The sequence below is a fragment of the Ananas comosus genome, unplaced genomic scaffold (genome assembly GCF_001540865.1).
Source record: "Ananas comosus cultivar F153 unplaced genomic scaffold, ASM154086v1, whole genome shotgun sequence".
NCBI lineage: Eukaryota > Viridiplantae > Streptophyta > Magnoliopsida > Poales > Bromeliaceae > Ananas > Ananas comosus.
This window is the reverse complement of record NW_017890755.1, coordinates 7,743-32,774: the sequence shown is the minus strand read 5'-3', so window position 1 is coordinate 32,774 and position 25,032 is coordinate 7,743. Positions and strand designations below refer to the sequence as shown.

Sequence of the window (25,032 nt, the reverse complement as noted above, 5' to 3'; positions counted from 1 at the left end):
GGCACGTTTTCCGCAACTCTGTTTTCAAAATGGCTTTTAAAATCGGCCCTGGGGCGTGACAGAAATAATGGAGTGGCCCGAGATCCTTCATAGCAAATTCACGTTGCAATGTGACAATAAGAGCCTCCAAAAAAGAAGAGGAGCTGCCGGTGATAATAATATCATCAACATATAAAAGAAGAATGAGTGCCAGAAGAAGAATGAGAAACAAATATCGAGGGATTCGCCGTACTGCCGACAAAACTAATTTTCTGAAAGAAATGAAGTGAACCGTTGAAACCAAGCCCGAGTGCTTGCTTAAGGCCATAGATTGCCTTGCGGAGACGACACACGTGATGAGGAAGAGAGGGGTCCACAAAACCCAGTGGTTGTGTCATATAAACTTTTTCAGATAGAGTGCCATGAAGAAACGCATTCTTCACATCAAGTTGTCGAAGAGACCATCCAGAGGAGAGAGCCACTGAGAGAACAATATGAATAGTGGTCTCCTTAACAACAGGAGAAAAAGTCTCATTGTAATGACCCAGCCCACTGGCAACAATAACTCGTTGGGCCTAAACACCAGCCCAAAATGCTTAAGTCCAGTTATTATTACTAGTGACTAAGTCTCTTATATACCTAATTACATCCCCATTCATATCTGATGTGGGATAAGGCCCTGATGTTCTCGTCAGTCCAATCACACACACAGCCCAAGATCAGCAGGCGATGTGAGACTCGTCTCTCTAGCCTTGTCATCCAGACCCTAGCATAGCCGGTCACCTTGTCATTCAAACTCCGATATAGCCTATCACCTTGTCTTTCAGACCCTGACTCAACCGAGACTCGCCACATATATCCGGCTGGTGAACTGGCTCTGACACCAAATGTAACGACCCAGCCCACTAGCAATAATAACTCGTTCGGCCCAGCCACCTGCCCAAAATGCTTAAGCCCAGTTATTATTACTAGTGTCTAAGTCTCTTATATACCGAATCACATCCCCATTCCTATCCGATGTGGGATTATTGGGGTGTGATAGACTTCCCCCCATTAAGGCCCTGACGCCTTCGTCAGTCCAGTCACACACATAGTCCAAGATCACCAGGCGATGTGAGACTTGTCTCGCTAGCCTTGTTATCAAAACCCTGGCATAGCCGGTCACCTTGTCATACAGAGTCCGGCATAGCCTATCACCTTATCTTTCAGACCCTGGCTCAGCCGAGACTCGCCACACATTTTCGGCTGGTGATTGGTTCTGATACCAAATGTAACGACCTAGCCCACTAGCAATAATAACTCGTTCGGCCCAGCCACCAGCCCAAAATGCTAAGCCCAGTTATTATTACTAGTGTCTAAATCTCTTATTCCTATCCGATGTGGGATTATTGGGGTGTGACACTCATCAAAATCAATATCTCGTTGTTGTTTGTAACCTTGAGCAACAAGTCGAGTCTTGAGACACTAGTAAATAAAATTAATATTAATATTAATATTAATATTAAAATTAATATTAATATTTTTAAATTTTAAATTATAAATAAAATTTAATTTTAATTATTTAAATTTTAAATTTGACTTTTTATATTTGAAAATTTTAAAATGTTTAATTTGTAATCTTAAAATTAATATTTATATTTTTAAATTTAAAATTCAAAATTTTAAATTATTATTTTTAATTATTTAAATTTTAAATTTAATATTTTATATTTGAAATTTTAAAAATTTATAATTTGTAATCTTAAAATATATATGTATATTTTTACTATTTAAATTTTAAATTGTTATTTTTAATTTTTAAAATTTTATATTTGTTAGATTTGATTTAAATTTATAACTTTAAATTTTTAAATTTGAGATTTAAAAATAAATTTTAATTTTAAATTATTTAATTTTAAAAGTTATCTATTTAATTTGGCATTTTAAATATAAAATAAAAAATTTAAATTCAAATATAAAAATTAGGAAAAAATTATTATTTTCTATTTATAATAACCTACTATCTTTCTAATCCCACTTATTTCAACCAAACACTATTTTACTTATACCTGGACTAAACCCAATTCTCAACCAAACACAAAATTACTCTAACCACACCTTAACCCTAAACTTAACCTTATCTCTGAAATAACTAGTTCTTACTTAACCCCGAACCAAACGAAGCCTAACAAGTTGCAAGTTAGGAGAAGTACAACCATGCAGAATGTCATATGGTGGTCGTCCTTGCAAAACAGTGAGAGATGGAATTCTATTCACAAGAAAAATAACAGTTTGAATATCCTCAGCCCAGAACCGAGGAGGTAAGCAAGCTTGAAATAGTAGGCTTCTAATTAACAACGTTAGATAAATGTCTATGCTTCCTCTCAACAAGACCATTTTGTTGAGGAGTATAAGGACAAGAAAATCTATGAATAATGTTATTTTGTGAACAAAGAGTAGAAAACTTCTCATTTACAAATTCAGTGCCATTGTCGGACTGAAAATTTTTAATCGAGCTATGGAATATGTTTTCAACTATTTTTTTAAACTCCAAAAATTTGTCAAAAACTTCATATTTTGATTTTAAAAGATAAAACTAAGAGAACCGAGAGTAATTATCAATAAAAATAACATAATACTTGTAGCCAGAGTATTAGGGAACAGGTGATTGCCATACATCCGAATGAACAATATGATTGGGATAAGCAGATTGAGATTAAACAAAAGTTTATCATGTTTTTCCATACTACAAGCATTGCAAACAGATAAATTTAAAGTAGAGTTTGAGACAATTTTATTATTTTTAAAAATGTAGAAAGAACAGAAAAACTAGGATGACCTAATTGTCTATGCCAAATATCACTATTAACCCTAGATGCGACTAGTACTAGCTGTTGCTTATTCCCAACACTTGCAACTTTAGAAGAGTGGATAAAGTGATGCTCCCGAACTAGGACATCGAAGAAGCTCCGTCCCTGTTTTCCTGTCTTTTATAGAAAAACCAGAAGAATCAAACTAAAAAAGGAAATTATTATCATGACAAAACTGGTGTACGGAAAGTGAATTTTTCTTAATAGAAGGAACAACAAGAATATTTTTAGAAGCAAAGGATTTAGAGGAGGAATGCAACTGAGTTTCACCTATCTGAGTAATATCAAGTAATTTTCATTACCAACAAGAATTTTTTCATGCCTTTTATAAGGTTTAGAAGTTGAGAGAATACTAGAAGTTGCGGTCATATGATTAGATGCTCCAGTGTCTGGATACCACACTTACTCACCAGGTTCATGAAGGTTCATAGCAGCAATGGTTTGAGAAAGTTATCTGCAATAAAGGAATGATTGAAGCATTGTCTGCACTGAAGAGCAGAATGATTAAATTTACCGCAGATCTGACATTGTGTGCCAGACTTCGGAATGTAAGGTTGATGAGTCGGAATAAGATTGTTGAGAATTATTAAGTTGAGAATGTGAATAGGCTCCAGGAGATCCACGACCAGGATATAAGTTGAATCTACCGTGATGTCCTCGACCGCCACGATATCTACCTCTACGACCTCCACGACTTTTGCGTCCACGATTTGCATAAAGAGCTTCACCGTCGATAGTGAGAGTGGCTGGTGATGTCATCAAATTAGTACAATGTTGAACTTCAGTTTCCTCTTACATTAGAAGTGGACGAAGTTGTTCAAAAGTGGGTTTATTTCGATATGTATTAAGGGCACTGATAAAACCTCTATATTCTTCCGGTAACCTGAGAAGAACAGTCATAACCAAGTTATGCTCTGACTCAGTTTCACCAATAGCTTGTAGAGCATCACCAATTGATTTAATTTTTTGCATGTAATTGCTCATGTTCATTGAACCTTTCTTGATGCTTTGCAATTCGGACTTTAGAGAGAAAGCTGTGGAAGCAGTTTTATCAAGAAAATATGCTTCAGTAGTTTTTCAAGCATCATATGCAGTTTTAAGAGAACGAGAAACGACCATCTGTAATATACTAAGAGAAAGGGTGGCCACGAGAGTATAATGGTGTCTTTCTTTTTCCAATTTTGATATTCTAAATTTGCACTTGTTTTCTTATTAGAAGTTTCGATAGTGTGAGGCAGTATAGTACCAGTTCTGTCTACATGCGAAGTAACACCAAAACTCTCCAAAATATTAAAAAAAATTTGTTTCCACACTAGATATGTGGAATTCGTGAGTTCAAGTGGTATGAGAGTTTTGATGTTAACCACTGGCAGCTTCGAAGAGGAAGACATGTTACCACCAAGAGAAAAAAAAATCCACCACGAGAGAGACAAATCTGAAAAAAAAAAAAACAAGTAATCACAAATCTAGAGGAAAGAGGAAAAGTGAGTCAGAGATGAACCCGAGATGAATCGGCGGTACTTGAGATCAACCAAGCAACATTAGCAAGCAGTACCAAAGAGATAAGAAGAAACTCAAAGAGGCTGAAACTACTGTAGCAGACTATAGAGGCTGAAATTACGGTAGCGACGATACTGTAGCACCGGCACTGTAGCAATGATACTGTAGCACCAGTACTGTAGCACCAGTACTGTAGCACCAATACTGTAACAGTACTGTAGCACTGGTAGTGTAACAGCCTCGGGGAGATAAAAGTTCAAGGATAAGAAGAGATAGAATACCAAATGAAAAAAAACACTTATTGAAGAAGGCGAGACTTGTGGTGGATGATGGCTATGGATCGATATTCCCAAATTAGGGTTCCCGCTCTGATACCATAAAAGAAGGGTAAAAGAGCATACCCTCTTGGGTTCTATTGATAAAATTATATAGTACAAGAGATAAGCCTCCTATAGTAATAATGCCTACAATAGTAACAATACAACCAGGATTGCATACCATATAATCCTATATCATACCATATACTCCTATTCTAAATATGTCGTAATATACAATATCCTAATATAGCATAAATACTAAATTTGTCATAACAGCTGCAGTTGGAGATTTATCCTTTGGTTCAGGTACAACATTTGCATACTCCAAATGAGATGATTGAGCAGGAGCTATAGATGGAGCATGGTGCCACCGTTTTGAGGACGCATATTGCAATGTTGGAGCAGAATGAGGATAGGAAGCATCCAGCAGCGAATGACGGGCAAACCACTGTGAGAAGACCATCGAGGCCTCCACGATCTCGCTCTCAGCGTCATAGGTCCTTTGCAAAACAGACGTCTGATGTATCCTAGTGACAACAACACTAACAAAGACGACATGACAAGTGTGTTATCTGTGGAGGACCACATTGGCCTCGTGTGTGTGAGCAGCAGGAAGGTTGGTGTTTCCTATGTAGTTAGGCGGGGCATACGCAGTCATCACATCCTTGAGCGACATCACCAGTATCATTGGCGGCATCGGCTACTTCTACATTTTTCCCTCAGCTTCTACATTTTTCCCTCAGCGGATGACAGGGGTTCCATCTACAAACCCTTAGTTAGCCCAAGCTTGAGTACCGTGCTTTGCAAATCATCGATAATAGGCAAATAGTGGCCGAGTCTATGTAGTGCAAGTTGAGGACACTACGGTGACTGACAATGTGATGGCAAATATCATTTTCTTTAATGGCATTAGAATTCTTGCATTATTTGATACTGGTGCATCACATTCATTCATTAGCCAAGTACTTGCATCACTGTATAGGCTAGAAATAGGACCGTCACCATATGTGCAAGAAGGCCAAATACGTGCATCACTGTATAGGCTAGAAATAGGACCGTTACCACATGTACAAGAGGTGCAGATGTTAGATCATGTACTGCATGTAGAGGAGTTGTCGGTCATGTCCAGTGCAGTTGGGACTATGGATCTTGCTTGTAGACCTGCTAGCTTTAAGGTAGTTATAGGATTTCAATGTAGTACTTAAGATTGACTGGGTCGTGCATTATTTCATGACGATCAATTGTGGAGAGAAGACAATGACCTTTTGCCAACCAGGACTAGAGTTGGTTGTCTATAGGGACTGCAAGAGCATTTTGTTTGCTATGATGATCTCCAAGTAGATGATGTATAGCCTTTTTGGAGACTATGATTGAGGTGCCTACGGCGACACCGGGACTCAAGGATATCCTCCTCTGAGTTGATGACTATGCTACGAGAAATGGATAACAAAAATTAGTTTCACATCTACACTTATAATGTACTTACTAAGAAATATTACATTCGCACATCATTATACTATAGCATTTTGCAACAACTAATAATGCTATGTATCAGGATTGTAAGCACTATTAGCTTCGACAGTTATTCCGTCAACATCCAACCTAACCTAGTTATGATTTTCTATTGCATTATCGGACTCAAGAAGCGCAATGTGATATAGTTTATTTTCCGCATCTGCACTCCAATATTGACCACCCATTTCATACACATCTCTCGGCTTTATCCTTATACAAACTGACCATTCAGAGTTTATTTGGTCTTGCAAGTAGAATACTTGTCCAACTTGGCTTGCTAATATAAAAGGTTCATGCTCCAATTTCTCACCGGTGTGTATCAAGTGTGCAAAATTAACAAGAGTAAAACCATAACTACCTTTCTTTAGTCCCCTTCCTTGAGTTACATCAACCCAATCACACTTAAATAGCACGACTTAAAAGTTTCCCGAGTAGTCTAACTCAATGATCTCTTTTATCTTTCCGTAATAAGTAACATCTCCTAAAATTGGATTTCTATCATTAGCACTAGCATAACTTGATATCTTTGCAGTCACAATTACTCCACTATTTTGAATTGACTTGTCAAGACGTTTTGGTTGAAACCTATAGCCATGAATGTTAAACCCTTGATATCTTGTTGCAACTTGATTCGGGCCTCGAGTTAGCCATCTAATTTCTTCTTTGAGGTGTTGATTGTCTCCGTTCCTCTCTAATTTCAAAACCTATATGATTACATTGGAAAAGTTGGTTAATTTTTCTATAAATAACTTATTAATTTATTACTTAGTAGTTATTTCTGACATGCTCTTTGAACTATTTGTGAAATGATTCATTCTGAATACGTTCTATGTCTTTTAAAGAAAGGCGACAAGGGCGACTTTGTCTCTTTATTTCAGCAGCATGTTCCTTGTATGAGAATAATGTAATCAACAAGTTTCTATAAGTACAAAGTACCAAAAAAGGTCAAAATAGATTACTAGTTTAGTCTAATACTAACTTTAGAAANGCTACTATGAACACTAGTAAGCTACTATGAACAACAACAACAACTATGGAAGCAAGCTATCATGAACAACAATAATGAGTATGACTCAATAGGTAACCAAATCTCGTGGTGAACACAAGGTTCACAAGCAAGGCTCACATATCAATCTCCTAGGGATGCCTAGCTTGTCGATCCCCGAGTACGCCTGCGGATAACAAGCGGCTATCCGAGCAGCAAGCACGGCTGCCTCTCTAGTGACCAACTCCGGAGCGCACAACTTGAGGGGAGCGACCCCACCAAGCGCAGATAGGCAATGTGAGCGTGATCATCTCACGAGCAACAGCAACCTACCCTCTAAGGGTAATCTCATCATGGAATCAAGGTGTTCTTGTACCCAATCTCATAGTGTTTCAACTACACTAAGGTTCTCATGTCAAGGTTATCAACAATCATATGCCACTCATCATAGTTTTCTAAACTAGATGCCACTCGACATTTAGACTCATTTCAACACTAGTTACATCATACTAGTTCTTTAGCAACATAAGCATTAATCATCTCACATATAGTCTAGGTCTTTATCATAAAGTTTTCATCATATAATCATCATGCATACTAGATCATGGATCAATCATCAAGATGTATAGCTACTAGCATGCAAATATGAGCAATGACCACAATCATTTAGCATCTAAATGCAATGAATACGATATGCAACTTAATCGATTAATGCATTCAACAAAGTTTAGATTAATGCATTCAACAAAGTTTGATCCACATAATCGTGCCCTTATAGGGTTTCACCACACTAAGTCCCAATCTCATGCATACTAGGTACAAGTATTAATCAAGTAACAATACACTCCCACTAGCATGCCATGACATGTAACAATTGCCAACTAGTACCCTATAATGCAATATCCCAATATGCAACTTGATCAACGTTAACTAGAGTTTCTAGTACAACAACCAATCCATTACTAGTTCGAGTCATATGTGTTTTTAGCACAATAAGTTCAATGCCACTTGTAAACTATGTCTTTAAACACAACACTAGGTTCATCTCTCATTTAGCATCATAGGTTTACCAATGTCATCTCATAATCCTTATGTCCAATACATCATATATTCATATCATAATACCATATTGATCATAAACATCATATAAGGATTAGGAATGCATGTATTGTCATCCTATAATGCAAGGTATCGATATACAATATGCTACATGTGAATGGATAAGTACTAAGACATAGGAAGAAGCCCGATGACTTCGGGATGGCACTCCCCCACCTTTTATCGCGTTCCGATTGCTCGTCGTCACTCGCAATCGGCCTCCCGCGGCGCACGCCGCTCGGCTCGACCCAATCCGCGCGCGACCACCAAACGACCTCCGATCCGCAATCCGAAAATTAAAGGTCTTCGGTTTCTTGTTACGATGCTTCAAATCCGTTTTCAGGATTTTACGACGTCGCCTCGGCCCTCCAGGCGAAAACGAAGCCTAAACGTCCGTTTCTTTAATAACTTTGCACCGGCTCGACGAATCGCCGAACCGTCGCTTCCAACGCGTTCGTAGACCTTGCAATTAGGTAAACAGAGGGTTAAAAGAGATCAAACCCAACAATTTTGAAAGTTAGCATTTTGAGCCCTAGGTTTACAACTATGCAAGAAATCATTAAATTGCTCTATGATTCAAGCATTAACCATCTATTAGGCATCAATGGGTTCCACTAAAACCATTTCCAAAGCATTTAGACCCATCTTTAGAGATCTACCATTAAAGCCCTCATTTTGGAGCTCTTGGTTTCAATAGGTAAAAATCCACCATTAGAACTTAGGATCCAAGCATAAATCATCTACTTAGCATCTAGGAAAGCTACTAATTCGTTTCTAGAGCTTAAAACCCAAGCAATAGAGAAATGCCATTAAAGCTCTTAAAGCTTACCTTCAAAGTATGCTCCAATGGAGAGGAAGAAGATGAAGTTGATGAAGATCAACTTCCAAGCTTACTTCTCCACCAAATCCATCCATTTTGGAAGAGATTTAGAGAGAGAAAGGGAGTTTTAGAGAGAGAGAGGGAGAGTTTCTCTCTCCTTCATTCCATGCGTGTGTGCGTGTGATGCTTGGGTGTGCACGGTTGAGGGGAGAAGAAGCTGTTGCTTCTCTTATAATTAACACCCCTCAAAACACTATTCATCCCGGGCAGCTTGAAATCTGATATCTTTCGCCGAAGCTCCCTGAATGTCCGTTTGAGCTTAAACTTGACAGTCATGTTCGGTTTTACTTAACTTAACAAGCTGACGATCACTGGCTCAGTTTTGACCCCGTTTGGTCACTGAAAACTGTACCGAACTGCAATCTTTACAGATAGCTTTCGGATTTTATTTCTCACTCTACAGGTGTCAGAAAAATATGAAACCTTAAATCTAGCCTCATAAAAATATTTCTGACTTATCCTCTAATTTTCATAATTTTCTGAGACTGTGCATTTTCTGTTAATTTATCTGCCCCGTCTCCAACAGAAAATTCTAAATCTTCTGTTTTAATTCCGATTTCAGCACAGGTCATTCCCAACTCATATTTCACTTCTCTAAATTCAATAAAAATAGTATCTCATACTATTTTTATTTATTTCTATTTTTATATTTAAATCCGGTATATTACATTACACCGCAACCTTACCGGAACCATTCAAATGGCTCTCCAACCAAATGGACACCGTAACCTCATGATTTTAGAAGTCCGGTACCTTACATTAATTAACTATGACATAGAGTAAACTAAATATATAACAGCACCTGTCTAAATTGACCATTAGGCTCCAAGTCCTGCATTTTGTTTTTCAATTCCACAATAGTTTCATTTTGGTTTCACAATTGTTGTTGCAATTTCTCAATTTCCTCTTTCATTTGACGCATGTTTCTTTCAGATAGTCTCATCCAATGTTGTTATTTGTATGCCATCAAAGCGAGAAGAAATCATTGGCTTTAGTAGCTCAGATGGTGAGGGAGCTAATCCCACACCACGCATATATCCATACTTATCTTTTCCTATCACATCAGAATATGCATCACCCTCCCATGCTACACGTCCATGCGAGTTCGAGGATTCTTGATTTTCTATAATCTTAGATTGTAGATCAGCCTATAAACAAAATTAATATTAGTACGAACTAATTAATTATTTTATCTATATAAATTTAAAATTAACACATCTAGAAACATACGGCTAACTTATCATTCACAAAATCTCCATTCTTGTACTTATGAGTTTTGAGATAGACTTCAGAACGTGTTGACTCTTTCCTCTCCAGATGTTTTTGCTTCTAAATAAATACTTGAATAAATTAATTTGACATTAACAACAAATAAAGAACATATGTACCATTATGTATACTCTAAAAGTAAATAGCATTACCATCTCGGCAGCAACTCGTGCAAAACTTTTTGTCCCTGCAGTATGTGTTGTTTCTTGCAATGTACGACTTCTTTTGTTTTTCTCACTTCGAAGCTAAAATAAAATTACTAATCAAGTTTGCAATAGAGAACAACATTGAAATTAAAATTCTAAAGGCATTTTATTTTAACTTGTACTTGTAATTAATATTAGTAAAACAATTCATACCTTGGCTGTTTCAGTTTTCCAAAAGTTTACAAGAGAAATCCATTGATCTCGCACTATATCTTCTAGAACTTTTTTGTACATTTCATCAAGACTTGCAAGGTCATCAAAATACCTAGCCTTTAAACTGCACTTGTAGTCCTTCCATTTTCTTCCCGCCGACTTGAAAATCCACTTCTCACAACTTTGGTGGTAGAGAAACTTTTTCTATAGTAAAAAATTATAAAATTAAAATTTTTGTAGGCAATTTATTAGTACATAAAATAATTATAAAGTATTACCTTCACTTGATTTAGAATATCTAGTTTCTTTTCCTTCTTCACATATCTCCAATCCTTATGACTCAAAGAACATAGCCCACCGTTCCTTGCTATAGTACCCAGAAATTGGCCTAACAGTCCTCTTTCATTTCCAATTGGTTGTCCATAAGTATTACAATCCACAACAACTCGATGACTAGGCGGTAGAACCCATAGATCAGCCAAAAGGGTTTTTCCACGAGTTCTTCGTCCAGTTTCATCTAGAATAACAAAATTAAATACATATAAGAAAAAAACTTATTGTATATTATGCATTATCTGCTAAAGCTAATATACCTTCAACTAATAAGATATAGTAATATACCTTCAACAGTTACCGTCTCAATTTCTTCATGACCTGTATTTTCCTGATCTAAATGAACATGTTCTTCAACTTGCATATTGAAATCATGTTGTAGGTTTTGTTGCGATTGTGGCTGAGATTGCGTACTTTGTCGTTGCTCTTCTTGATACTCGGCTCGACTTTGAACAATACGTAAACGTTGACGCTTGGCCATGAATGCTAAAAAGTTATATCCAAGTAGTGTTAATTATAAATTATTATACAAGAGCACACATTAGTTTGCAAGGTAAATGAAAAGATCTAAAAATGAGATTACAATGAGAATACAATACATTAAAAATGTAAAACAAAAATATAATACAATCAGGTGGAAAAGTTATACCACTCTGACTGGTATAATTGCATAGCTATATATATTAGATAAAACAACACGCAAGTAAGGAGTAAGAAATGAATAACAAAAGTAGTTTCACATCTACATTTATAATGCATAATATATTACTAAGAAATATTACATTCACACATCATTATACGATAGCATTTTGCAACAACTAATAAAGCTATGTATCAAGATTGTAAGCACTATTAGCTTTGACAGTTATTCCGTCAACATCCATCCTAACCCAGTTATGATTTTCTATTGCACTATCTGACTCTAGAAGCGCAACATGATATGGTTCATTTTCTGCATCTTCACTCCAATATTGACCACCCATTTCATACACATCTCTCGGCTTTATCCTAATACAAACTGACCAATCAGAGTTTATTTGGTCTTGTAGGTAGAATACTTGTTCAGCTTGGCTTGCTAAGATAAAAGGCTCATGCTCCAATTTCTCACCGATGTGTATCAAGTGTGCAAAATTAACAAGAGTAAAACCATAACTATCTTTCCTTAACCCCCTTCCTTGAGTTACATCAACCCAATCACACTTAAATACCACAACTGAAAAGTTTCCCGAGTAGTCTAACTCAATGATCTCTTTTATCTTTCCATAATAAGTCACATCTCCTAAATTGGATTTCTATCATTAGCACTAGCATAACTTGATGTCTTTGCCGTCACAATTACTCCACTATTTTGAGTTGACTTGTCAAGACGTTTTGGTCGAAACCTATAGCCATGAATGTTAAACCCCTGATATCTTGTTGCAACTTGATTTGGGCCTCGAGCTAGCCATCTAATTTCTTCTTTAAGGTGTTGATTGTCTTCGTTCCTCTCCAATTTCAAAACCTATATGATTACATTGAAAAAGTTGGTTGATTTTTCTATAGATAACTTATTAATTTATTGCTTAGTAGTTATTTCTTACATGCTCTTTGAACCATTTGAGAAATGATTCATTCTGAATACGTTCTATGTCTTTTAAAGAAAGGCGACGAGGGCGACTTTGCCTCTTTATTTCCACAGCATGTTCCCTGCGTGAGAATAATGTAATCAACAAGTTTCTATAAATACAAAGTACCCAAAAAAGTCAAACTTGATTACTAGTTAACGCTAATACTAACTTTACAAATGGTGCAACATCTGGACAGTTGAAAAGAACATATCGATGTGCTTGAACTTTGGACAGACTATCTAGTATATATCGACTAGGCTTTCCTAATGGTCGACCCACTCGAGGAAATAAAGAATGTCCTTGCTCCATATTAGATTTTCCAGATGCCTCAATATTGTCATCATTTCGTGAAGATCGATTAAGTTTTGTCTCAAAACCTTTTATATACCGAGAACAAAAAGTCATGCACTCTTGCGCTAAGTAAGCTTCTGCAATAGAACCCTCTGGATGTGCTCGATTACGTACAAAAGACTTCAAAGTCGAAAGATACCTAGCCAACATGATAAATAAGAAGTTTTAGGATAAAATTAATTTACTAAATAATATACTAATAACTAAACAATTAACAATAGAAAATGATACCTTTCAATTGGATACATCCATCTATAATGAACCGGTCCTGCAATTCTAGCCTCACTCGCCAAGTGAATAACCAAATGAACCATTACAGTGAAAAACCGAGGTGGAAAAATCATTTCCAAGTGGCATAATGTTAACCTAATCCTAGCATCAAGTTGCTCAAGATCCTAAACTTGAAGAACTTTTGAGCACAATTCTCTAAATATAGCCACATAAATCAAATAAAGGAGCTGTCACATTCTTTGAGAGAAGTCCTCGTAACGAAATTGGAAGTAGTTGTTGCATTAGTATATGACAGTCATGACTTTTGAGTCCAAACATTTTACCTTTTGTGACATTTACACTTCTTGAGATATTTCCAGCATAACCATCAGGAACTTTAATGCTTTTCAAAAACGTATAAAATATTTTCTTCTCATCTCTAGACAGTGCATAACAAGCAGGAGGAAGATACAATCTGTTTGAACCCCTATTTTCTGGATGAAGTTCAGCCCTTATATTCAAATCTTGTAAGTCTAGACGAGCACTTAGATTATCCTTCGACTTTCCTTCGATATTTGCTAATGTTCCATACACATTTTCAAAAACATTCTTTTCTATATGCATTACATCTAGATTATGTCGCAATAAATTAGATTTCCAGTAAGGCAATGTGAAAAATATGCTCTTCTTTTTCCAAGTTTGTGAGTTTTCAAAATTATTAATTTCTTCCAATTGATCCAACACCGTAGTCCCAGAAGGTCTGCTTTGTGTTGTTCGAAACTCTTCAGTTCCATCAAAAGAGACTTTGTCATAACGAAATTTATGATTTGGCTCTAGAAAACGACGATGTCCCATAAAACAATACTTCCGACCATATTTTAGACGTCGTGAACAAGTCTCTACATTACAACAAGGACAAGCAAACCCACCATGAACATTCCACCCTGACAAAATTCCATATGCCAGAAAATCATTGATAGTCCACATTAATGCTGCTTTTAACATGAAAGATCCGTCACGAGAAGCATCATACGTGTCTATGCCAACTTCCCAAAGCTCCTTCAACTCATCAATAAGAGGTTGTAAGTACACATCAATCTGATTTTCCGGTCCGCTTGGCCCAAGTATAAGTAACGAAAGAATGAAAGAAGATTCTTTCATACAAAGCCAAGGAGGTAAATTATATGGTATTAGAATAATAGGCCAGCCACTATAGGTAGAGCTCAACATTCCGAAAGGATTAAATCCATCACTAGCTAATCCAAATCTAACGTTACGAGAGTCTAAAGAAAAGTCAGGATGTTTGGAGTCAAAACTTTTCCATGCTTCAGAGTCGGTCGGATGTCTCAACGCTCCATCCTTTATTCGTTCTTCTTCATGCCATCTCATTAACGTTGCTGCCTGCTTAGACATAAACAATCGTTTAAGTCTAGGCTTTAAAGGGAAATAGCGTAAAACTTTTGCCGGAATTCCTTTTTTCTTTCTTCTTGTTGAACTAGAATGGCCCCTAATCATTCTCCACCGAGAAGCCCCACAAATAGAGCAATTATCATCATTGGCCTTATCTTTCCAATACAATTGACAATTGTTCTGACAAGCATGAATTTTTTCATATCCAAGCCCTAAAGTTTTTATAACTTTTTTGGCCTCGACGAATGTTTTTGGCAAGCATTTTCCATTAGGGATTGCAAGTTGTAATATTCCCAATAAATCATTAAATGATTTATTACTCCATTTGTTAGTGCATTTTGTATGAAATAAAAGCACAATTAAAGAAAGCTTTGTCAATTCGCATCCTGGCCACAAATTTTGGTCGGCATCTCTAAGCAAACTAAAGAAGTTTTCAGCTTCAGAATTCAATCCATTTACTTGGGAATCAGATGCATTTGTTAAATGACTCATAGATTCTCTAACTCCAAACATATCGTGTATCATTTGATGCATATTAACATGCATAGTGGAGTCATCATCTAATTGATGTGCACTAGTGTGGAAATTTTGCGCGATTGATTCTCCATGAAAAATCCAATCTCAATAACCGCGAAGCATTCCATCACAAACCAAATAGTCGTACACATCTTCTCTACTTAAAGTTGTTCTATTAACGCACTTCACACATGGGCAACGAATCTTTCTATTAGAAGATGGATTCAAAAATGCAAAATCAAGAAACCCATTTACTCCTGCCAAGTATTGAAAACTTCCCCTTGGCCAATCCAAATCATCTTTAATAGTTTTTAGATCCATAAGTTGCTGCAACTAATATAAGAATTGACCTTAACAAAATATAATAAAAATATATCAATGAGAAATTGCTATGTGAAACTATTAGCATATTATAGGAAAAAATAAATTAAGAACAAAACATAAATGTGATAGCTAGACGGCATTACAATTACTAAAATTAAGGATATAAGTTCTCCAAGCTTTTACAAACAAAAATAACACAAGTTTATAATAAAACTATATCACATGAGGAGTTATCAAGTACACAAATTTTGTATATAATAGAACAAATCATAAAGTAAAACTAAAAAGTTACTTGGTTGCTATAACAAACAAGAACTCGAAGAGGGTTGATTTACTTCTCAACATGAAAGAACATTTGTTGTCAGTATTAAATATCATACTATTGCCTTTGTATGTTAGGATTTGGTTAGATTTGTAGTTGAATCCTAGTTAGATAAGAATTAATATTTAAATCTATTGGAGATAAATTAAGATTTAAATATTAATTAGAGGATAAAATCTAACTAGATTAGGATTAATATTTAAATCTATTAGAGATTAATTAAGATAGATTTAGATATTAATTGGAGTAGAAATCCTAAATATATTAGGATTGGGGTACGTTTTAGTGGAGCCTTATAAATAACTCTTTGTGGGTTTGCTTTTAAGATGAGTACGGTCAAGAGAAGAAAAGGCCTCTTGGGTGCCGTACCAGAGAGAGAAAAAGAGAGAGTTATTTAGTGCACCTAGTGCACGGGTGTGCGTGGATAATTGTCTTCTTTATGGGTTTATAGAAGACGAGAGAAGGGTAGAAGGGATTCAAGAAAGAGGGCTCGGGTTGTAGCTACTCTGTGCAGAAGAGGAGTCAGGTGTAATCTTCTCTTATTTAATGAATCTTATTTTACCTACATATTTTTCTCTTTTATGATTGTATCAGCTTTTGCTGAGGAGACGGGTTTATGGTAAAAACCCGATTTGGCGTTTCCGTTGCAGAATCCCAACCATCGGTACCGGATTCACAGCAATCGGTATCGGGGCGGGTTGCGGATTCACAAGATCCGGTACCGGGGCGAGTACCGGATTCCCAACAAGTGGTATCAGAGCCGAAGGTTACCGATCTGCGGGAGAGATCGACGGAGATGGCCACGAAATTCGAAATTGAGAAGTTCGACGGCAAGAACAATTTCGAATTGTGGCAGATTAAAGTTCGGGCAATCCTCGTACAATAAGAATTAGACGAAACGTTGAACGGGAAGGAGGCAAAGCCGGCGGACGTCACGGATGCGGCATGGACAAAGATGGAGCGGAAGGCGCTGAGTACGCTTCATCTATCATTAGCAGATGAGGTTCTTAACAATGTAGCCGGCGAGACGACACTGGCGAAATTGTGGAAGAAATTGGAAGATCTGTACATGACCAAATTCCTGACGAACAGATTGTATCTGAAGCAGCGACTGTTTACGTTGCGGATGCAAGAAGCGGCGAGCCTACATGATCATCTAATTGAGTTCAACAAGATGGTGGCCCAGTTGACCAGCATCGGAGTCAATCTAGATGACGAAGATAAGGCGCTGATTTTACTATCTTCGCTATCGGCAACATGTGAGCATCTGGTGACCACGTTGCTTTATGGCAAGGAGACCATAAGCGTGGAGACGATCACGGCAGCGCTTCTCTCGAACGAGATGCGGAAGATGACTCAGGAGTCCGGCACACAGAGCTGGGATACAGCTTTGGTGGTGAGAGCGAAGAAGGAGGCGACAACATCAGCGACCGGAGATCGACAGAAGAAACCGCTATCTGAGGTAGAATGCTTTTACTGTCACAGGAAAGGGCATATTAAGTGCAACTGTCGAAAACTTCAAGATGATCTGAAGGAGTTAAAGCGACAGAAGGAGAAAACTGTCGTGAACCAGGACGAGACGGTATCAGCGACTGCACAGGCGGCAGAGTCGGAGATGTTCGATTCTGATGTGCTATATGCGGCGACCGGAGGTGCGAAAATTTCGGATGACGCGTGGGTGCTCGATTCGGCGTGTTCTTTTCATGTATGCCCGGAGAAGGAGACTTTTGCAACCTATAAGGCAATCAAAGGTGGAAAAGCTCTAATGGGGAACGGGACAGCGTGCAAAGTATTGGGAGTCGACATGGTGAAAATCCGAATGCACGATGGGGTCGTGAGGACGCTGACAGGTGTGCGGCACGTTCCTGGATTGAAGCGGAATTTGATCTCGTTAGGCGCATTAGACTCGAAGGGTTGCGATATTTCAGCTTCAGGTGGAGCTATGAGGGTCCGAAAACGAGATCGGGTCGTATACGAGGCGAACAAGCGTGGGAACTTATACGTTCTGAACGGGAGCACAGCCAGAACGGGAGCGAAGACGGTTTGGGTTCCAAAAGTTCGCGGATGTGCAGTCGCTCGAGACGGAGTGACGGATGCGACGACATCGAGCGGAGGAGACAAGCTCAAGGTGGAGCTTGCATGGTAAGCTCGACGTAGCCGTTGAAGACTACAAATCCAACCAAGGTGTAGATTGTTAGGATTTGTTTAGATTTGTAGTTGAATCCTAGTTAGATAAGAATTAATATTTAAATCTATTGGAGATAAATTAAGATTTAAATATTAATTAGAGGATAAAATCTAACTAGATTAGGATTAATATTTAAATCTATTAGAGATTAATTAAGATAGATTTAGATATTATTGGAGTAGAAATCCTAAATATATTAGGATTGGGGTACGTTTTAGTGAAGCCTTATAAATAACTCTTTGTGGGTTTGCTTTTAAGATGAGTACGGTCAAGAGAAGAAAAGGCCTCTTGGGTGTCGTACCAGAGAGAGAAAAAGAGAGAGTTATTTAGTGCACCTAGTGCACGGGTGCGGGTGGATGATTGTCTTCTTTATGGGTTTATAGAAGACGAGAGAAGGGTAAAAGAGATTCAAGAAAGAGGGCTCGGGTTGTAGCTACTCTGTGCAGAAGAGGAGTCAGGTGTAATCTTCTCTTATTTAATGAATCTTATTTTACCTACATATTTTTTTCTTTTATGACTGTATCAGTTTTTGCTGAGGAGACGGGTTTATGGTAAAAACCCGATTTGACGTTTCCGTTGCGGAATCCCAACCATCGGTACCGGATTCACAGCAATCGGTATCGGGGCGGGTTGCGGATTCACAAGATCCGGTACCGGGGCGAGTACCGGATTCCCAACATTGTATTATACTCTTTTACATATCATTGGATAATAGATATTCTAAAATTACTCTTGATTTTATAATATATATTTCTAACATTACAAGTGCGAAAAACAAAAAAAATTAGTACAAGAGAGAGGAAAAAAAATACTAAATAGAGTATCACACAGCTAAAGAGGAAAAGCATTATTAAAAATAAATAAAATTATAAAAGCAAACAAAGAAAGAAAATATATAATACTAGTTTAAGATCTAGTAGGTAAAAATTAATGGAAGTCCTTGAACTATAGGACATTTTGAAGTGTCCTGCCTACCAACACTCTCTGTTTCATTCAATGGCACTTTCTTAACTTTGAATTTTTAAACTTGAATTAATTTTGAAAAATAAGTTAGACACTTGAACAATTATTCTATGATTCATAAAATCTATTTTTTTTAATAACTATTTAACAAATGAATTCGGAAAAAAAAAGAGACTACAGCTAAAAAAGACATGATGTTTTAGCAAGTGGAGCCCTAACATATACCAGAATCATATTAAAAAACAAAACTTAATTCACTTAACTATTGTAATTTAAATTAAAATAAATTAAAATTGCCTAAGTCTCAATCAAACAAAATGTTCAAGGTCTCATTTTGAAATTCTCTATAGGGTGAAGGTTGGGTCTTTGCATAATTATACATTTTCTAAACTATACAATTTTGAGGCAAGTTTGCAATAACATAATGCTTAGGGACCACCTCTTAACACTNAATCGTTCTCCACCTAGAAGCCCCACAAATAGAGCCACTATCATCATTGGCCTTATCCTTCCAATACAATTGACAATTGTTCTGACAAGCATGAATTTTTTCATATCCAAGTCCTAAAGTTTTTATAACTTTTTTGGCCTCACCGAATGTTTTTGGCAAGCATTTTCCATTGGGGATTGCAAGTTGTAATATTCCTAACAAATCATTAAATGATTTATTACTCCATTTGTTAGTGCATTTTGTATGAAATAAAAGCACAATTAAAGAAAGCTTTGTCAATTCACATCCTGGCCACAAATTTTGGTCGGCATCTCTAAGCAAACTAAAGAAGTTTTCAGCTTCAGAATTCGATCCATTTTCTTGGGAATCAGATGCATTTGATAAATGACTCATAGATTCTTCACAATTTCTAACTCCAAACATATCATGTATTATTTGATGCATATTAACATGCATGGTAGAGTCATCATCTAATTGATGTGCACCAGTGTGAAAATTTTGTGCAATTGATTTTCTATGAAAAATCCAATCTCGATAACCGTGAAGTATTCCATCACACACCAAATGGTCGTACACGTCTTCTCTACTTAAAGTTGTTCTATTAACGCACTTCACAGATGGGCAACGAATCTTTCTATCAAAAGATAGATTCAAAAATGCAAAATCAAGAAACCTATTTACTCCTGCCAAGTATTGAAAGCTTTCTCTTGGCCAATCCAAATTATCTTTAATAGTTTTTAGATCTATAGGTTGCTGCAACTAATATAAGGATTGACTGTGATATAGCCTTTCTTAATAATCTTTCTAAAAAAAATTTTAGACACAACTCTACCTGCAAATTTAAAAAAAAAAAACAAACATAAAGTACTCAAAAATAATTAACATATCAAATTAACTAATCACTACACTCCCACCTATGCCATTACAGAGAATGGACTTAANGCTGCAACTAATATAAGGATTGACTGTGATATAGCCTTTCTTAATAATCTTTCTAAAAAAAATTTTAGACACAACTCTACCTGCAAATTTAAAAAAAAAAAACAAACATAAAGTACTCAAAAATAATTAACATATCAAATTAACTAATCACTACACTCCCACCTATGCCATTACAGAGAATGGACTTAAAAAATTTTATGAAAGCACCAAAAAAGGAATAGAAAAGGGACAAAAACCCTAAAACTCTAACAAAATTCCTGAAGCTATAAAATAAAACTTGATAGTGGAATAAAAAATGGTACAAAAATCCTAGAGCTGTAAATAAAACTTAATAAGTATAAAAAATCTCTCAAAAATATAAAACCCATTCTAAATCTATGTAAAAAACTAACATGCTAATTTTTAAACCCTAAATACGAAAATCCCATAATTTTTTTTTGAAAAAAAGGGGAATAATACCTTTGCAAAAGAAATTGACAATCCCAACTTGAAGCCATTGTTGAAGAGGGCCACCACGCGCCGCGCGACGAAGAGCCCACCGGTGGAGAGGGCCACCACGCGCCGCGCGATGATGTCAACAAGGCGAACTATTTTAAGGGGTTAATTCTTCAAATTTTTGTTTTTATTAGTAGGTTTTCTTTTATTTTTTGAAAGGACCAAAAAGCCCAATGTGTTAAAGTACGGTTCCAACTTAAAGTAAGGGTAAGATGGTCTTTTGATGAATGTAGCTCTAATGGAGGGAAAAAAGGAGGGAGTGAAATAATTTGTTATCAAAACCCATCAGCTTTTTTAGAAAAAATGCTGCAAATGAGGCACTTAATAAAAAATACCAGCAGATTTTCATAAATGCTTCTATAAAAGTGTAGCTAAAACCTGTTTTTGTTGTAGTGTTGGGATCCCAGGGCGTGGATTATGCTATGGAATCCTAAGAAATTTGGACTATGGGTATCATGTATGAACCTTTAGGGTTAAAAATGGGGTTTTATAGGAACAGAGGTCAACCATGGGATTGATCTCTTGTATTCCTAATTGAAGGTTAATTCGATGTGTTGGGAGTCTCGGATCGAAGTTCCAACAAGGCTACGACAAGATATTGAGGAAAAACCTCATTTTGCTTTCGTTTGCCGTGGGTCGAGAATTGTAGGTGTCTAAAAATCGCGGGACTTGATTTCTCGCACTCCGGCATCCCTACGAGGTGGATGGTGCTATTCGAAATCTTCAAATCCTTCATTATGTCTATGCTACCTTCTTGAGCATCTATATATATATGTATAGTGTTCATGCATGGTAGAGTTAATGTTATTATATAGTTAAGATGTGGGCAATCTTATGCTTCCAATGAGATACATGTGTGCGATGAACTATACGAACATAGAAACCTTATGAATATATGAACTTGTGTTGGACCATGACAATAGAAAAAAAGTAACATTGTGACTAGACAGATTGAATAGCACCAAGAATTATGAATGCTAGGCAAAGAAAACTATGTGAACTTTGTGGCAATAGTGACATGGTATCCTCCAAGTGAGGATTGGATCGTACTCATAGTGTAATGTACCGAATTTTAATATAAAAGTAAATATAAAAAAAAATAGTGTGAGATACTATTTTTATTTGACTTAAAAAAAAGTAAAATATAAGTCAGAAATGACTTATACTGAAATCGGAACAGAAATAGAAGATTTAGAATTTTCTGTGAGAAACGAAGCGGATATTTTAGCAGAAAATTCACAATTTTAGAAAATTATGAAAACTTAGGAATATGTCGGGATTATTTTTATAAGGCTAGATTTAAAGTTTCATATCATTCCAACACCCGGAAAGTGGAAAATAAAATCTGACTGCTATCTGCTAGAGATTTCAGTTCGGTAGAGCTTTCGGTGACAAAAAATAGTCGAAACTAAAACGTTAAGATATTTTCTGTTTTATTAGCTTAAACTGAGCCTGACTGTCAAATTTGAGCTCAAACGGACATTCAGAAGGGCTCCGGCGAAAAGTATCAGATTCTGAGCTGCTAAACTGAAATTAAATTGTGTATTGTTGAGGGGGTTGCTGGTAAAAAGGGATTTTGATACCTTTCTTCTTCCTCCTCAGCCGCAGCCAGCACCCACACACACACACACGTATGGAGAGGGAGAGAGAAACCCTCCCTTTCTCTCTCTAGAGATCTCCCTACTCTCTTGATCTCTTTCTCCCAAATTTGCAGCGTTGGCGGAGAGTGAGCTTGGGAACGCGTGTGGAGCGTCGGATCGGGTCTTCGTGCGCCCGGTTGAGCGGCATGCTTTCGACTCGGCGTTCGCAATTTTAGTAAGTGTTTAGGATTTGGTTTAATCCTTGATGCTTAGTGTTCTAATGGTCTCTAAAGTATTTCTAGCATGTTGCTACATTTAATTTCGGATTATTTGGAGTTTATTTTCATGCTAGGATTAAAGATGAGGGTTTTGGGATTTTTGAGGTTTGATCTCATTTAATCCCTCGTTTCTCTAATTGAAGGTTAGAGAAAGGCCTTGGATGACTCTAGGTTGCGGATTAAGAAATGTTCGGTGACCGGTTGCGAGTTGGAGCCGAATCGGATCACGTGTGCCGCGGGAGCCCGATTGCAAGTGACTACAGCAATCGGAGAGCAATATTAAGTGGGTTGTGCTCTACCGAAGCGATTAGGTCGCTTCCATGTCAAAGTGGAGTATGGTTTTCTAATTGATGCATATATACATAATGGTAGTTAATTGCAATGGTAGTTGATTGCAAAGTAAATAATGGCATGAGTTAAATGCTAAATGAATGTGTAAGGTATATGCTAATAAGAATGCATGAGACTTATGTTAATCAAGAATGCATGCGGTAGAGGTTAAAGAATGCATGAGATGCTAAGTATTGACTACCTTGGATGACAAGTATATGTATATTGATATATTATGGAATATGTTGGGTGAAAGTATATGCATGTTGACACATTAAAGAATATGGTAGAAAGTACGTGCATGTTAGCATTATGAGAAATATGCTAGATGCTAAATAACATGAGTTAGATGCATAAGATAAATGCTAATGAATGCATATAATAAATAACAATGAATGCATAAGATGTATGCTAATAATGAATGCATGATAGAGATACTAGTTATGAATGTGAATGCATGATTGAGGTGCTAATAAAGAATGCATAAGCTATATGCTAAACGAATGTATGATCTAGATGCTAAAATATGCATGTGAGAAATGCTAAAGAATACATGGCATATATGCTAAAAAAATGTATGAATGAGATAGATGCTAATGATAAATGCATAAGGTATGTGCTAAGTGAATGCATGATGTATGCTAAGTGAATGCATAGAATATATGCTAAGTAAATGTATAAGAAATATGCTAATTGAGTATGCATGATGTATGCTAACATAATGTGAGAATATGTTAGATTCATATGAAAGTGAACTTGGATCGATAACTCTAGGTTGATAGAGAACTCGACATCGGAAAGCAAGAAGATGTAAACTACATCCTAGGTATGGATAACTAGGAGGATAAGTACATTGAGTGGCATGTCAATTAATAATCTTAAGTGTGAATAACTAGGAGAACAAGTATTGTGAATGCCGGACCTAGTGTTATTAAACATAGGTAAATGATGAGTGGCATTGAGACCTAGTATTGTAGAACCTATGTTATAACACGAGTGGCATTGAACCTAGAGTCAAATGAACCTAGGTAATAAAGAACATCGGACCTAGTGTTATGGAACTTAGATAATGAACATAGTGACAAGTAGGACGTCAAGTAGATCGAGTGGCATTTGGAATATAAGTGTAGTATTAACACTATGATTTGAACATAGGGATAGATGATTTCCTGAGTTGTTGAGATGTGGCATGTGATACTAGTGTAGTAGAGGCACTTGTGACATGATGAATGTAGGGATAGGTGGATTTCCCGAGTCATTGTTAACCCTAGTTGATAGGGTATCCTCAATTGGCGAGGATTGGATCATACTCACATAGTCTGTTTTGAGCCTGGGGTGGTCGCTCCACACAAGCAGTGCACTCCGGAGTTGTCACATGAGGGGCAGACGTAGTTGTCCCGCAGACGATCTCGGGTGGGATAAAAGCGGGGTAGCTTCTCACCTACTAGATTTGAGATGTGAGTCGGGGCGTAACCTTCAGGTTAGCCAAGTTGATTGGGTAACAAGCATATGAGCTATAGTTGAATCCCAATAGAGTGGATTCGGTATCCCAGTTGAGTGGATTTAAGGCTGAGGTGCATGTGAGACATCCTTCACCTCGAGCCTGGTTTTACACGGTATTTCGCAGATGATTGACTAAAGACCGAGTCGGGTGGATAGCTTTGTAAAGATAGATGAAACCTTATGAGCAAATAGTAAAGGTAGATGAAACCTTTTTGGCCGATTCACGCCCCGAGCCCGATCCTTTTTGGCCGGTTCGAGAGCGTCAAACAGACGCCGAACGGACAGAGCCTCCCCTGTCCACCCAAGGCTCAACAACAGGTTCAGATAGAGTATAGACATTGCATAAGTGGAAGCATACACAATGGCTTGCACGAGGGCAAGCAATGGCCAAGAGTAAAAGTAAACAACTACACTTATGAATGGATTATAATCTTTGCATCATTTCTTTTCTTTTACATCACAGGATCTCAAAATATCA

At 36.9% G+C, this 25,032-nt stretch overlaps 2 protein-coding genes across 4 annotated transcripts; both read right to left on the bottom strand.

Moving 5' to 3' along the window:
* Positions 1-9,883: 9,883 nt before the first annotated feature.
* On the bottom strand, positions 9,884-13,453 carry LOC109704196. Of its 3 annotated transcripts, XM_020224962.1 has the most exons (8): positions 13,274-13,450; positions 13,069-13,181; positions 11,373-11,570; positions 11,030-11,268; positions 10,752-10,955; positions 10,545-10,637; positions 10,354-10,452; positions 9,884-10,271 (listed from the first exon to the last, which is right to left on the bottom strand). In XM_020224962.1, the coding sequence occupies exons 1-8, from the start codon at positions 13,384-13,386 to the stop codon at positions 10,053-10,055; spliced, it is 1,278 nt and encodes a 425-aa protein (XP_020080551.1). In that variant the 5' UTR covers positions 13,387-13,450; the 3' UTR covers positions 9,884-10,052. The 3 variants fall into 3 exon arrangements, with proteins under 3 accessions (XP_020080551.1, XP_020080552.1, XP_020080553.1); XM_020224963.1 differs by lacking the exon at positions 10,354-10,452 and having other exon boundaries at positions 13,274-13,452; XM_020224964.1 differs by lacking the exons at positions 10,354-10,452; positions 10,545-10,637 and having other exon boundaries at positions 13,274-13,453.
* Positions 13,454-13,468: 15 nt separating this feature from the next.
* On the bottom strand, positions 13,469-15,154 carry LOC109704193. The gene has a single exon (XM_020224960.1). It carries the CDS (start codon positions 15,152-15,154, stop codon positions 13,469-13,471), a length of 1,686 nt encoding a protein of 561 aa, XP_020080549.1.
* Positions 15,155-25,032: the final 9,878 nt, after the last annotated feature.